The following is a 14,836-nucleotide window of genomic DNA, read 5'->3' as shown; positions in this document are numbered from 1 at the left end:
TAAATTATTTTTAAGTGGCTTGTTGTACTTATTGCAGCAATTTCCTAAAATGAACACCAGAGGCGCAACAACAACAATGACTTTCATTCACTTTCACACAAATCACGAGTAACACGGCAGATTTTCAGTTCAAAAACACTAACTTTTCGCCCTGTTTCTCACACAGTGCTATCTCATGACATCTAAACACTTTTACTATAGTGCCTATAGTCTAAAATATAAAACATTATATTTTAACGTTTGAATAATACAACCTTCTATATGTACAAGCTTGTTGAGTTGCAAATTGCGTGGTAGCGAATCCTGAAGAGCATGCAAGTCGACACATGAGCCAAAAGTGTAAAAGAAGCATCACAAAATAAAGTGGTTGCTTCAGCAATTGCATCTTTCATGTCACCTTTGATTTTATGACACTATCGGTTAGGTTTAGGTTTAAGGCATAGGGTAGGAAGTTTGGTTTTGTTTATTTAAAACACAATAGAGCATTAACTTTAAAAGCCTCATCTGTTTGAGAAAATTGTACTCACTTTTAGTGCCATTCACCTCGGAACTGCCACGATATGTGTAATGAACCACATAATATAATTTTGAAAAATGTCCTAATGAACTGACTGTGCCTGGTTAGACTGGATTGTGTGGTTAGTAACTATGACGCAGGGTTTAGTGCTGAAACAAAAGTGCAAAAGTGATGCAAATGTATAGTGAATTTGTGTCTGTATCTATTGTTTTATCAAAGCAGAAACACATCTGAGACCGCCTCTTTTAGAGCAGAATATGTTTCGAGTGTCAGAAGATTTGAAATGTTTTTATGTCTTAAGGGTCTTAAACCTTTCAGTACAGCACTCTGTTTGAAGCTGTTTGAAGACTGTCCTTGACATGTATTCGACACAGCTTTTAAAACATTGTAGCCCATTCACAGAAAATTGTTCTCTTGGAAAACGTCTTTGAGAAAAAAAGAAAAAACCTCTTTGAGAGCCTAACTTTGCTTTTTCTTTGTCCTTCTTTCTTTTCATAGGTCAAGAGAGCTTCAACTCCAAGAGTTTGGCCCTTCAGGCCCAAAAGAAGATCTTGAGTAAAATGGCCACCATGGCAGTGGCGAACCTCCTCACAGACGACACCAGTAGTGAAATTCTGGACGAACTTTACAAGGCCAGTCGTGAGTACACCAAGAGCAAGAAGGAAGCCCATAAGATAATCAAAGATGTCATCAAGATTGCACTGAAGATTGGCATCCTCTACCGGAACCACCAGTTCAGCTCTGAGGAGATGGAGACCGTTGAGCGCTTCAAAAAGAAGATGAACCAGGCGGCCATGACGGTGGTGAGCTTTTACGAGGTGGAGTATACATTTGACCGTGGCATTCTCTCTGAGCTATTGATGGAGTGTAGGGACCTTCTCCATGAGTTGGTGGAGCATCACTTGACCGCACGCTCCCACGGGCGGATCGACCACGTTTTCAACCATTTTGCAGATGTGGATTTCCTAACTGAGCTGTATGGCCCATCTGAAGAGTACAGACTCAACCTGAGGAAGATCTGTGATGGGGTAAACAAACTCCTGGATGAGGGCGTACTTTAACCAAACCTCCAGTTAGACTCCATCAGGCTGTTGGGATTTGAAGTGAGGGATTTTACGAAACATGTGTTGTTGTTTCTATGGGAAATATAGGGTGTCATGGTAACTTAATGATGTGATTGTAACTAGGGCTGGGCAATATATCAAATATTCACACTGGGTCTCATTTCCTAAAGCTGCCTGTTCACTGTCTCCGACAGTCACATGCGACTTTCGCATTTGTTCGCAATGGAAAATGAAAGCAGTCATGAATCTCTATGTCAAGCACCCAGTTCCCAATATATTTGCAACGTAAACAAAATAACTGTCAAATCTGCCGAAGTAGCAGGCATTTTGAATAATGTTTAGGACAAAAAGCATTGATATGTCTTATTACGCAGTCATTGTTTTGAATGGAAAAAATCACATCCGGTCATGCGGTTGCATACGGTCTAATTGCACCAAGTTGAAACTTTTCAACGCATCCGTAGATGAAATTCAATCCGAAAATTCTGCATCCACAGATGGTTGGAAGTCCACGCATCCCTAGTGTGACTCTCCATTGAAAATGAATGACTTCCAGTGTATCGTCTGTCGGATGCAGTGGAAACGCGGCTTAATAATTGCATTCAAGTTGTGTTCTTCAGTGCAAAGAAAAAGTTCTTATTTTCCGCCAGATTAAAAAACGTTTCATACACACATACATTTGTTCTTACCTTTGTTTTAATGTTGATGAATCCGGATTGTTCTAAATGAGAAAGTGTGTGCAAGCACTTACTAATTTGCATAAAACATGCCCAAATCATCTTCGTATAATTCATGCGTACGCAAGGTTTGTGAATGACACCCTAAATATATGTAATGGTTTTGATGGAGATATAAAATTAAGCAACATTGTGAATGTTGCAATTATTTAATGTACTTTATTTTTGGCTGTTATGTTTTCTAACGACAAGGTCGTTATGCTTTTCTGTCTCGTGACTCACTAGTTACGACTTAAGCGTTAAACTTCTGTAGCAAAAATGCTAGTTTGTTGTTAAGTTTGATTCATTTGATTCACTTCTTTGAATCAGTTCAAAAGTCTATTTCAGTGAATCAACTTATAAATCTGAATCGGTGATTCATTTGTGCCATCACTTGAAAAGTTTGTGTGGGATATTTGATGTATGGAAATTTTCAAGAGTGTTAAAACTAGTGTTGTGCAGCGAAGCCATCATCTGTATTTGTATCTGTATCTGTCTCTGTAGTCAGATAGAACCGGGTGTGGGCGGGGCTTGAGACGGAAGTGCGTCAAAACTAAATGAAATGCCCATTTTTAAATGTTACTCTTACATTTATAGTTTCTGTTAATAAAATATGCCTTGTATATGCCTTTTCATAATAATAGCCTGATATTTTTATTATTATTATTATTATTATTATTATTATTACTATACAACTATTATTTAAAAAAATATATAATTTTATTATTTTATTTTTCTTACCAGATGAAGCTGAATTTGTAGGCTACATTAACTGTGGAATATGTTGTGGTTTCTCCTGGTATTTCTGATATTAATATCTGCATGAAACAGAGTTTTCATTTGTCTGTTCATGTATAACAACAATATTCTGGAGGCAGGAGGTGTCAAGCAAAATGTGAAATGTCAAGCACACATTTTGCAGTGAATAATAAATACAAATTCACACATTAAAAGAAATGAAAATAAAATATAGCCTACAAACAGGTGAAAGTCCCGTAAATCTATAAGGAATTTTTACGATAAGTCACCATTATTTAGTTAAATAATAATAATAATAATAATAATAATAATAATGTAAAATGTATATAGCACCTTAACAGAGGTAGCACAGTTTAAAGAAGAAGAAGAAAAAAAGACGGTGAAAGTTTCAGTTTCTTTGCTTTACATAAGGAGGAATATTCCTAATAGATGAATACTCTATGGAGCATTTAAACTTTTATTTTTATTTTTTTCAGAATAAAGTCTTAACCAGATAATTTCCTTAATCGCTGAAGTGAATATAAATGTGGTCAACTTTAAGAGATGGATGGACGGGCTCCGACGTGAAATCATCACTTCATGTCAGGAGTTTAACATCACGCTCAGGTTTAGGCTATAAATAAACACGAGAATCACGTGTGAATCGTGTGATACATTAACAGACATTTCAAGAAGTAGAAAGTGTATATGATGTCGTATGTTAATGTTACAATTTATAAGCTCCAGACACGCACAATTAACAGAGACCGCAAACGGAGTTGAGACCGTGGCTATCCGATCTGAAATCATAATGTGCACATTTTCATTCATAAGGTTTTGGCTGCACAGATTCATAAATTCTCTGTAATTTTGTTTGTTTATTTAAAATGTCACTTTATCCTTGTGCCTCTTGGATAATCAGTCATACAAATATTTTTTATATTATTCGGATGAATCCGTTATTCGTTTTGATGTCATTATTCGTGCCTTTCCGAATAAGGTATTCGACTTGGGGCAAATCCCTAGTTCAGATAATTTAATATCAACTCTGATTTTAACTTTAGTAGCAAAAATGCTGTTGATTCACCTCCATGAATCAGTTCAAACTGTCAATGCATCGACTCATAACTCTAATTGAAAAATTCATTTGCGGAAGCATCCATGTGGCATTTTCATCAAAAAGCATAAAATACTGAGATTTTGTTTTCACGTGTTTAGCTATATCACCCAGCCCTAATTATAACCCAGCCTGTAGGGATGGTCACCCAGGTGCAAATTAAAGTCAAATCCTGGTCTGTATCGCCAACATACCAGATGATTGTTTGAGAAAAATCCTGTTAAGTGCTAAGCTGGAATGAATCTGTGTCCCATAAACCTGCACTTTGTGTTCAACTTCAGGAACGTTTTAAATTACAAGCTCCTTTAAATGCACTGTATGAAATTGGATCCACCTATCCTTTAAGAATGGCCTAGCAATGCAACCTTAGCTTTCTTCAGTGTGTGTATAAGAACCAAGAAGTATGTCCAGTTAATTTATTTGAAAATTGAAAGTTCACTCTTTATTTAATCGCATGTATTTCAAAAACCTGTTTGACTTTCTTTCTTCCTTGGAACACACACAAAATAAAAGATGTTTTGAAAAATTTCCGGAGCACTGTTTTTAATGTAATAAAGAGGAAAGGGGGCTGAGGCTTCCAAGCTCCAAAAATGACAAAAATAAAACAATTATAAAAAAAAAAAAAAAGAAATTATAAATCATAAATAAAATATAACGCGAATAGTCTACACTACTCATGTGCTACAATTCAAGTCTTCTGAAGACATAGAATAGCTTTATGTGAGGAACATGCAATACCATTTGGCATAACTGGTGTCACAATTCTGTGTTGTGTCAGCGCACCATATTTGAATCTGAACATAACTGCAAATGAGATTTGAGAGCTGCGCTGGCATGACAACTTTATATAGAAAAACTATTTTAATTTTGGCTTGTTCCTCAAAAAATAAAGCTATTGCACAGCTTCAGAAGACTTGGAATACAGCACATGGAAAAATACTGACTATTTTTGTGGTGCTATTTAAGTTAGACTTTGACAGAATCTATGATTTAATCCAATCAAACACTTTGTACAGAAAAGAGATCATCAGAGATTCTGCAGAGAATCTCCTTTTGTGTTCCACAGAAGAAAGAAAGTCATACAAGCTCGGAACTAGGTGAGCAAATGATGACAGAATTTTACATTTTGAATGAACTATTCCTATAATATTGCAAAAGCTTTGAGAGCTGATCAGAAAAATGGCACGAACCTTTGTTGAACAGAGCGTGAGCCACAATAAACAGATGAAGTGCAGCAGAAAGATTGTAAATAAACTTTTTTTTTTTTTTTCATTTGTAATGACTCTGTGTCACAGCAACTCCCATGATCCTGTGCTTGGTCTTTTCAGAGCCTGATGTTTCAGCATGTAAATGGTGTGTGTACATGCAGGAGTGAAATGTGATTATTCCACAAGCCTGTTGAGTAACCCAGGGTGTAGCACTATTATCTGTCATTAAACATTCCATATGAACTCCCTCAATTGTCCCTTTGTCATTTCAACTTAATTTAATGGGTCTGTGTTTGATTGACTGAATGTGTTTGACTGGTTCATGCTGATAAACCAATTAGAATATAACAAATAATCCAGACTCTAATTTCTGATTGGATTAGCCATGTTTACAGATGCTGTAAAATGCCTGTTAGGGTTGATAACAATTAAATGATCAATGATATTTGCAGTGAACATTTGTATCCATCCAGAAAAATAATTAAACCAACAAAAGAATTAAAATGTTGTATTTGGGCTTGTTTTAATCTGGAGCATCTGCTCTAAATAACCGTGTGTTTTATGTTTATGTTTACTGAAGTTATAAGCCATCACATCTAAACGCGCGACCTTCCCATGCACGCAGCCACGTCTACTTATTAGGTGCATATGCGGTTTTCATTCACACAAACAGAAACTCAAACGGTCTTTTCAGGCATATAATATGTTTTTTTCTGAAAAAGACAGCCAAACTATCACAAAAGCACCACAATAACAGTTTAAAACTTGTATACTCACGGTCAAAACATGCTGATTGAGCGTGATTATCCGATGCACACAGCCAAGTCTGTTTACATTAGCGCTTGACACTCACACACACACACACACATAGGCAAACCGGACTGCTGATATTATTTGTTCATTTGTTTTTTATAGCTATAAAAACGAAATAAATAAAACAAATACAGTACAGCAGATATAACCCATTTGTTCACATGTTTACTATATACACAGTAATTAATTTATTTATTTTTTATGACAAGAAATCAAAAATTTAAATAAAATTACAGAAAGAATACTTGTCTACACTCTGCCCCCCTCTACTGGCTGTGCAAAAAATAGCTCACTCCAGGGGGCACTGCAGGGGAATTTAGAAACTACTCATGAAAAGGTTAAGGTACAAGGCTGTCATTGGGCTGGCACCCTTGAACATTTTACCCTTAAGGAGACAAAAATGTACTTTTATTTGTTTCCAGCGGAACAAAACATAAATTAAGCTTTAAAAGTAACACAATTGGTCCTTGTAACAGTTAAAGGTTGGGCAAGGAGGAGGCGGGAACCAGCTGAACAGACAACATAAAGTTTAATAAGAAACTCAACATAAAACATAAACGAACAGACACACATGCAGCGCTACCACATGCATCTCTCTCCCTCGAACCGGCGTCTCTGGCTGCCCCTTATCTCGTCCTCCCGCTGAACAACTGATTCAACGCCGGCCGTGCTCCTCCTCGTAACAGTTCTTAAGATGCAATTAATGAGTTATACATTTTAACCAGAGGTACAAAAAAGTTCCCCTTGAGGGTACCACCCCAGTCACGACCCTTAACAGTTTTTTTTTTTTTCTGAGAGTATACTAATAAAATACTTTGTGGAAGAACATCTCGGTTACGTGAAGCATAACTCTGGTTCCCTGAGTTGGAACGAGATGCTGCATAATCGCATTGGGACACGCCCTGAGTGTCACGTGATCTGAAGCCCTTATATTTATAATTTTTTTATTATTGCCACACACAAGAAAACACAGTACATAAAAGGGGATACATTCAACAGACAGAAAGGCTCACATACCAGGAGATACATAAAGAGGGGTATAACGACCGGGGGTTGGGGGTGGGGAATTCACCCATATGCATAGACAATGCAACACAATGTTAAGCAACATACAAAAGAGATTCATACCAGCACATCTGCATACTCTGAGATTCATAACATGGCTTCTGCTTAATGTGTAACAAAGAATATGTGGAGTAAAGCCTACAAATACAAACAGACAATAGTAAATGGGTTAATTTCGTATTAGAAGAGTATTTAATGGTGCACTGTAAATAAACCAACGATTTGTGATATACTGGATGACATTTTTCAATGGAATTTTTTGTTTTGTTAAAAAAAATGAAAATAAAGAATAATAATAATAATTCAATATTGTGATAAAAAAATAATCATACTAATAGTAATAATAATAATGATATATAAATAATTAGACTGATTATATTAATAGTAATAGTAGAAATAGTAATAGTAATAATAATAATAAAAATAATAATAATCTTTATTATTGGTTGCCTCTGATAAGCAAATGTCTATGCGGACCCTACGGGGCAAAGCAGCAGAATCCACCCAGCCAGTCCAGCCCCGAGGCACCCAGACCCCTGGCCCCCAACGCGGTACGCCGCTCCCAGATGATTAGGAGCCGCCTGCACATTAGTTGTGCTCAGGTCTCCGGTCTTAGCCAAGGGACTCAGCTTCAAGGAGCTCGGCAGTATCTCTGGTTGTCCAGTATTCTCCGAACTTCCTGGTGCCTCCCGTAAGAGGCTACTTGGTGTTGAGATTCAGCTTTAACACTGAGTGCACATGAGGGACAATTAGATTATTCCATACTGCCAATACACGGCTCCGGGCAACTGAGGCGCCCATACACAACCATATGGAGGGCCACCAATATTCATTGATCCTGATTGAGCAACACACCACATCGAGGGTCAGGGGCCGGCAGAGCCAGGGGCAAAACGACCCATGCAGAACTCTGCACCACAGCACACACACAAACACCTGCCCAGCAGATTTGGATGGGCAGCACTTAAGATGGATATCCAATCATTTTTTTTTTGTTGTACATTTTAGATAGGGGAAACAAAAAACAAAAAAACAAACAAATTATGAATAATATAGATTTGTACATATTTTAAATATATACAGTGCATCTATATATACATATATTTACACATACTTACATAGATATACATACCAGACCATACACATAAATATATTTCCAACATCTATACATGTATGTACTTGTATGTTGTAATTAAAAGATGAGTCAACGGTCATATAATTATAATAATCATAACAACATTAATAGTTGTAAACAATTAAAATAATATTGATAATTATAATAATTATACTAATAAGTATACTACTACTACTAATAATAATAATAATAATAGATACAATACGTAATGGAGAGCATAGTAGTAATATATTTGTACAAGAGTGTTTTGTTCCCCTCTTCCTTTTTCTACATGTTTTTGGGGGGGCATCACTTCACCAATCAAGTTACCTCAAGGTCTAAGGCCACAAGGAGTGGAGTAAAGATTTGAGTAAACTTATTTAATTGTTTGTCAGTCACAGCTACTTGTTTTTCCTTAGTGACATGGTCCTTTTGTAAGTGTATCCATTAAGTGATCAATATTTTGTCTCTGTTTTTCTAATTGAGCAAAATTATATTCTTGGTGATGGCCAGAGACAGTAGAATGGGAATTGTGTTTTCAGATGGGGGGTTTATTTGTGAAAGGTCACCTAGTAGACATACAGTATGGTGTGTTTGAATAATATAATAAGAAATATATAATTTAATAAGAAATAATGTGTTTTAATAGTGCATATATCTTAGCCGAGAAGTCATTACAAAAAGTGGAGATCAAAGGACAAGACCAAAGTGCGTGAAAGTAATTGTCTGGGGTGTTGAGACTACAGTGAGTGCACATTTCTGAGGTTGCTAGACTCATTTTGAAAATCTTGTATTGTGTAATATGGGTTCTGTGCAAGATTTTATATTGGATCAGTTGTATGTTTGTATTTTTGCTTATGCTGAGTATATTTTTGAGAATTGTTTTCCAGAAGTCGTAATGTTGAGATTTCTTTCCAATTGCCTAACTGGTACTGATATTGTAGTGTCTATAGTTGATGTAAGTGTATATAATTTAGTAAGTAGTCTTGTTGAATTACTGATTTTGTTGATATTTCCAAGAGTGTCATTGATTCTATATTGTTCTCTCCCATTTTGGCTTTGATGGCACTTTTGATTTGTAGATAGTAGAAATTTTGGTCTGTACCTAAATTATACTTTTGTGCCAGTTCTGAAAATGTAATACATTTATGATCGATGTAGAGGTGGTGTAAGTGTGTAATTCCTTTTGCTTTCCATTGACAGGAGTTTGTTTATTGATGTTGAAATCTGGATTATGCGGCAAAGTAGAATTTTTGTGTGGTGTAGAAACATTCTTGTTTGCTAATTTGTTAACCTGCCACCAGGACTCAAGAGTTATTCTAATAATAGTGTTTTTAAATTGGTTGTGGCATTGAATTGTGTTACTTAGAAATGGGAGACCTGAGATTGCAATGTCTTTACATTCAGCTTGTTCTAATTCTGTCCATGGGTTTGAGAGTGGTTACATTTAATCCATTTACAAATATATTGTAATTGAGATGCAAGAAATTAATGTTGGAGGTTTAGAGCTGTTTAGCTACCTTGGTCCTTATTTATTTTTTATTTTTTTTAGTATGTGTAAACTTATTCTGGGTTTCTTATTTTTCCAATAAAAATGTACTTATGATACTATTAAGAGATTCAAACCATTTCTTTGTTGGTTGAATAGGTGTCACTGAAAAGAGATAATTAATTTTGGGCAGAATACACATCTTTACTGTATTAATGCGTCCTATGATTTTGAGTGGTAAATTCATCCACTGGTTAAGATCATCTTCTATTGTTTGTAGTGCAGGGATGAAATTAAGTTTAAATAATTCAGCAAGGTTAGAAGAAACATGTATATCTAGATATGTAATATTTTATTATTAAAATATTATTTTGTAGTCCCAGATCTTGTGGTTTTCCCTGTAATGGTAGGATAGTAGATTTAGTCCAGTCTGACATTTTTTAATAGTTGTTAACCAGTTCACTGACTTCTTTTAGTGATGTCTTGTTTTTTTTCATCTGCATATTATAAAATGTTATGAATGCTGTTTTGAGATGTGAGATGTGAGCGTGAAAAACCCTCACAAACAAAAGAATCGCTTTGACCAACTTGTTCCCCAGTGCAAGCCGTGGAGGGAAAACTAGGGAAATTCCAAATGGTGCCATTATTAGCTCAAAGTATTCCTTAACCCAATGCGCTTGGTTGGACTGCAAAACCATCGTCTGTAGATCCAACTGCTGACTGAAAAGAGCGACATCCATGCCACCACTGAAAAATCAAGCAGAGATAGCAGTACGCATCTCTTGTCTCACCAGAACACCCGCGTGGTCCACGAACGGGGCGTCGCTTAAGCGCCATCAGCCAATAAATTGGCATGATTGAATAAGGGCTTCATACCACGTGACACTCAGGGTGTGTTCCAATGTGATTATGCAGCTCGAGTTCCTATGAAAGGAAACTGTTTATTCCGACTACTATTATGAATTAACTATTTGTTGAACAATAGTGTCAAATTGCTGTTGCTGCCTTTTTAATTAAAGCAGTCACTTACCCATGGTAAAGTCAGTGTAACGTACGGCTTCTCATGGCTTATAGTTTCAGTAGAGTTATTCTAGTCAACAGACACTTCCAGGTGAACAACTCTACTAGACACTCAACCAGTGGCGGACTGGCCTTTGGGAGAACCGAGACATTTTCCCAGTGGGAGGCCACGAAATGGGGCCGCATGGGCCGCCGTGTTATGCAGAACGTGCCACAAAACAGCGCCGCGATAAGCGGAAAGGGGGCAGCGATATGCAGAAAAGGACAGCCCCCCCACCCCCACTCAACAACTTTTGGGCCAGTTTCTATGTATAATCCTGGGCCGAATTTTCTTCCCAGTCCACCCCTGCACTTAACATGCCCTCGATAAGTGAGAATCTACATGGGAAGTTAAGCCACATTAGTCTTGTGGTGTGTGCAGGAAGTAAGGCTTATTAACACCCTGAACGAGAGGCACAGATCCAGTTCACTCTTTGACAAGCCGTCATCCTCACTTTAAAGGCTGTTATTGAAGGATGGGACAACATAAACTATATTTGACCCGACAGCAGACCCACAAACCATCAGTAAGAGTTGTTACTCATTTTAGACGCCCTAAAGCCACAACAGCAAAATAAGGGGTGTTCACACTGACAGTAATTTGCCATGATATAGTGATCAGAAGACATTAGTTTTCAATGAAAATTGGCTATTTGAGGAGACATACTAAAAATGTGGAGCAAATCCTTGTAAATTAGGGAAGAGTGCTCACCATTTACAAACCTTATCTATCAGACATTTAAAACCTTCCTTTTCTTTTAAAATAAAGTGTTAATAAGTGTAATTCCTTATTTTGGAAAACATGAAGAAGAAAACAGACTGACAGTATTTGAGTGACCTGGACAACTTGACAAAGATGAACTTGACAAAGATGGTTTAATGATAAACATCTGGTGAACATTTTCTTCATTACTTGCCAACCATTCGCTTTTATTCAAAATGACTTATAGCACACTAACTGCAAGAAAAGTCCTCAAAAGCCCAAGAGGAATAGAACAACACTGAGACTATATTCCATCAATCCACTTAGAACTACAACCTTTACACTACATGATCAGTCCTGACTCTTAACCATTACACCAAATCTTGGTATCGCAAGCCCTTTCAACATATAATCATGTGATATGAATTATAGATAAATATAATTACGTTTTTACCAGTTCAAATGTTAATTCTTGATATCAAAAAATGGAATTTCAACTGGTAAAAAAACATAATTTCACAATTAGAATTTCACAATGATCTGTCACTCACTCCTGTTCAAAACACAATTACAGATATTTATAATAAATTAGCATGTTAACTCGTGAAAATTGAATTATAGATATATGTAATTCATATGTTGAAAGGGCTTGTGATAAACCTAGTGAAATACAATAAACCAAAAAGAGATAAAAGTTATTTCTTCCATGTAAAACTGAGTTTTGGTTCTAACCAACTACATTTTTAAATAAAAGACATTTTTCTGTCGCTTGTTGTTGTTATTGTTGTTGTTGTTTTGTGTGCGTGCGTGCGTGTGTGCGTGCGTGTGTATGTGTGTTGCAAATCATTGATTCGAAATTCATAGCTGTATCTAATGGTGCCTTCAAGTGCACACAGGAAGTTCCTACGGTCATTTGTTATTATGGCATACCACGCATTGAATTCGGAAATAAAATAATAAAGCAGCAAAACCAAAACAAACAGCAACTTTTACACAACTGTTATAATTTATTTAGGCTTGGTATATAACAAATAATTTATCTGCATAAAGCAAGCCGCCACGGGTGACCCATTAGCTTTACAATAGTTGACCATAAGCTTAACATTTCTGCCTTTATCCCCTTCAAAAATTGTCCCCATTTGTTTCTATAGTTCCACTTCCTCAATGTAACCCAGATTTTTGCTTTTGTTTTTTAACCTCCTGAGACCCGAGCGTGACTGCTGTGTGTATTTTTCATTTCCCTTTTTGATTTGTAGCTAGTAGCCCCTAATAAACAAGCAATAAAATAAAATAATAATAATAATACATTTCTAGAGTAAATAGTTTTCCTAAAAATGTTTGTCCTTATATGAGAACAGCAGGACTAAGTTGTGAAATTTTAAATAATGCCAAGCTATAGAAAGTCTGGGGTTTTTTCATCAAATTGTTTATTATGTTTCTAGGAGTGTTGGTTATGTCACGGTTCCAGTGAGTTCGTCTGTCTGTTCTGTTTGTTTTGTTATTTCTCTCCCTCGTGTGTCTCTGGCGCTGTCAGCATGCATGATCAGTGTTTCCATGGGAAAACTGATTGTTCCCATGGGAACGCTGATCATGCTACTAATTAGCGTGCTAGTGTCACAGTTTGTCACCATCCTTTGTTTTCAGTTTCAGAGACTTTTATGTTGACATCGTCTGAGACTCTTATTTTGATATCTTGCCTGGTTTGAGTTTATTATTTGTTTATTACCTTCCACCATTGTTTCATATGTGTTAGCTATTCAGCTCGTTTATTTCTGTATGTATATATATATATGCCCTCACTTCCATTCTCCTTTGAAGAAACTCAAGCAAGCAGTCACCTGAGAAGGTCGGTTAGCTTTGCGGCACCAAAGAGTTATTATTAGGCAATTGTTTTATGACTTTTAATGTACACCTCGGAAAAAAATACCGAGGTCCGGACCTCGGTGACCTCAATGGTGGATACGGCCATGGGTCCGAACATCATCTGCAGCCTGAAACTGAACTTTTGGTCGAATTTTAGAAGTGAATGCACTTAGCTGCATAAAAAAAGATTTATTCTCAATGTGAAAATGCACAGTAAATACTATATATAGGAATGCATTTACTAATATTAATGAATAGATCCGTATTGTACAGTGATAACAAAATAAAATAACAATTTATTTTAAAATGCAGCTAAATGACCCACAGATGTGTTCATGTTGAAAGTTATTCAAAATAACTAACATGTTTTTTCAATTTTTGAGGGAATAAGGTCCCATTGTTTATCAGCGTGCTGATTTTTTTCTTTACAACCAAACAGGTTTCAGTGAGAAAACTTTGAGCCTGTAGAAGCGCTTCAAGGAAATCGATGTCATGCTGTTGTGTCACGTAACACAGTGCGGCAGAAGATTAACCCTTAAATGACAGTGTAGAGTGTTGTGAAAAGTATTTCAGTCAGTTTCAATTAATTTAAATTATGCGTTGCGTATAGCGAAGCCAAAATACAGCATCAACGCATGTGGACGTGGGGTCGCACAAGGTTAAAGAAAGTAAGGGATGAGTCTGAATTAATTTTTGTGGTAATCAACATTATGCCACAAATGCTGTCGATTGAGCTTAACTTGTATTCAACCTGGAATATTCTTTTAAGGGTTAAATCAGCCACCCTCAATGAAAATGAATGGCTTCCGGTAGCATTGTCCTTGCCAGTATGAACGCCCCTTTACGCCATGTCCTAATCAGATGCAAGTCACTCAACACTAGAAAACAAGTCTTCCATGTTAATCAGAGTTTTTGTCCTTACCAACATCAACTGGTATAGGTGATGTTACGTAACATTACATTCTGTCTGTCGTTTAGTTTCTATGTTGTGGTGCAGCACCAGGTGGGCCCTCCTACTATGATTACTCATTGGTCAAAAACTCCTACTCTTCATAACCGAACATTAAACATCAAATATGTTCTGATTGGCTGTGATTGTGCTGAATTACCTAAGCTCATCGAGTTCAGTGTGAACAGACAGATTGCTTGTGAATGGAATATTATCACATCACATCATTAGGACACATTGTGAGTCTTGCGTGTTTATATATGCATATTAAAAATATGCAAATATTTAGGCTAAATTGGTTGTGCTTTCAATTACTAATTGTGTAGTTCTCTTAGCTCTGTTCAAATCCATTTAGCAGGATTCTGCATCAAACCAGTGCAGAAAATGTGAAAAATCTCAAATAAATGTGCAGACTCTGTCT

At 36.4% G+C, this 14,836-nt stretch overlaps 1 protein-coding gene across 1 annotated transcript in view; it reads left to right on the top strand.

Annotated features, from left to right (window-relative positions):
• The window catches only part of tnfaip8l3 (tumor necrosis factor, alpha-induced protein 8-like 3), a 62,702-nt gene extending 57,094 nt beyond the window's left edge, over positions 1–5,608 (top strand). The window contains exon 2 of the mRNA XM_051656729.1: positions 1,016–5,608. Coding sequence (XP_051512689.1) covers positions 1,016–1,578 — 563 coding nt within the window. The 3' untranslated portion in view covers positions 1,579–5,608. The remainder of the gene's footprint in view (positions 1–1,015) is intronic.
• The last annotated feature ends 9,228 nt before the right edge of the window (positions 5,609–14,836 follow it).

The sequence above is a fragment of the Myxocyprinus asiaticus genome, chromosome 26, assembly GCF_019703515.2.
Source record: "Myxocyprinus asiaticus isolate MX2 ecotype Aquarium Trade chromosome 26, UBuf_Myxa_2, whole genome shotgun sequence".
Classification (NCBI taxonomy): domain Eukaryota; kingdom Metazoa; phylum Chordata; class Actinopteri; order Cypriniformes; family Catostomidae; genus Myxocyprinus; species Myxocyprinus asiaticus.
Note: the sequence above shows the minus strand (reverse complement) of the source record. Positions and strands in the feature narration are given on the sequence as shown.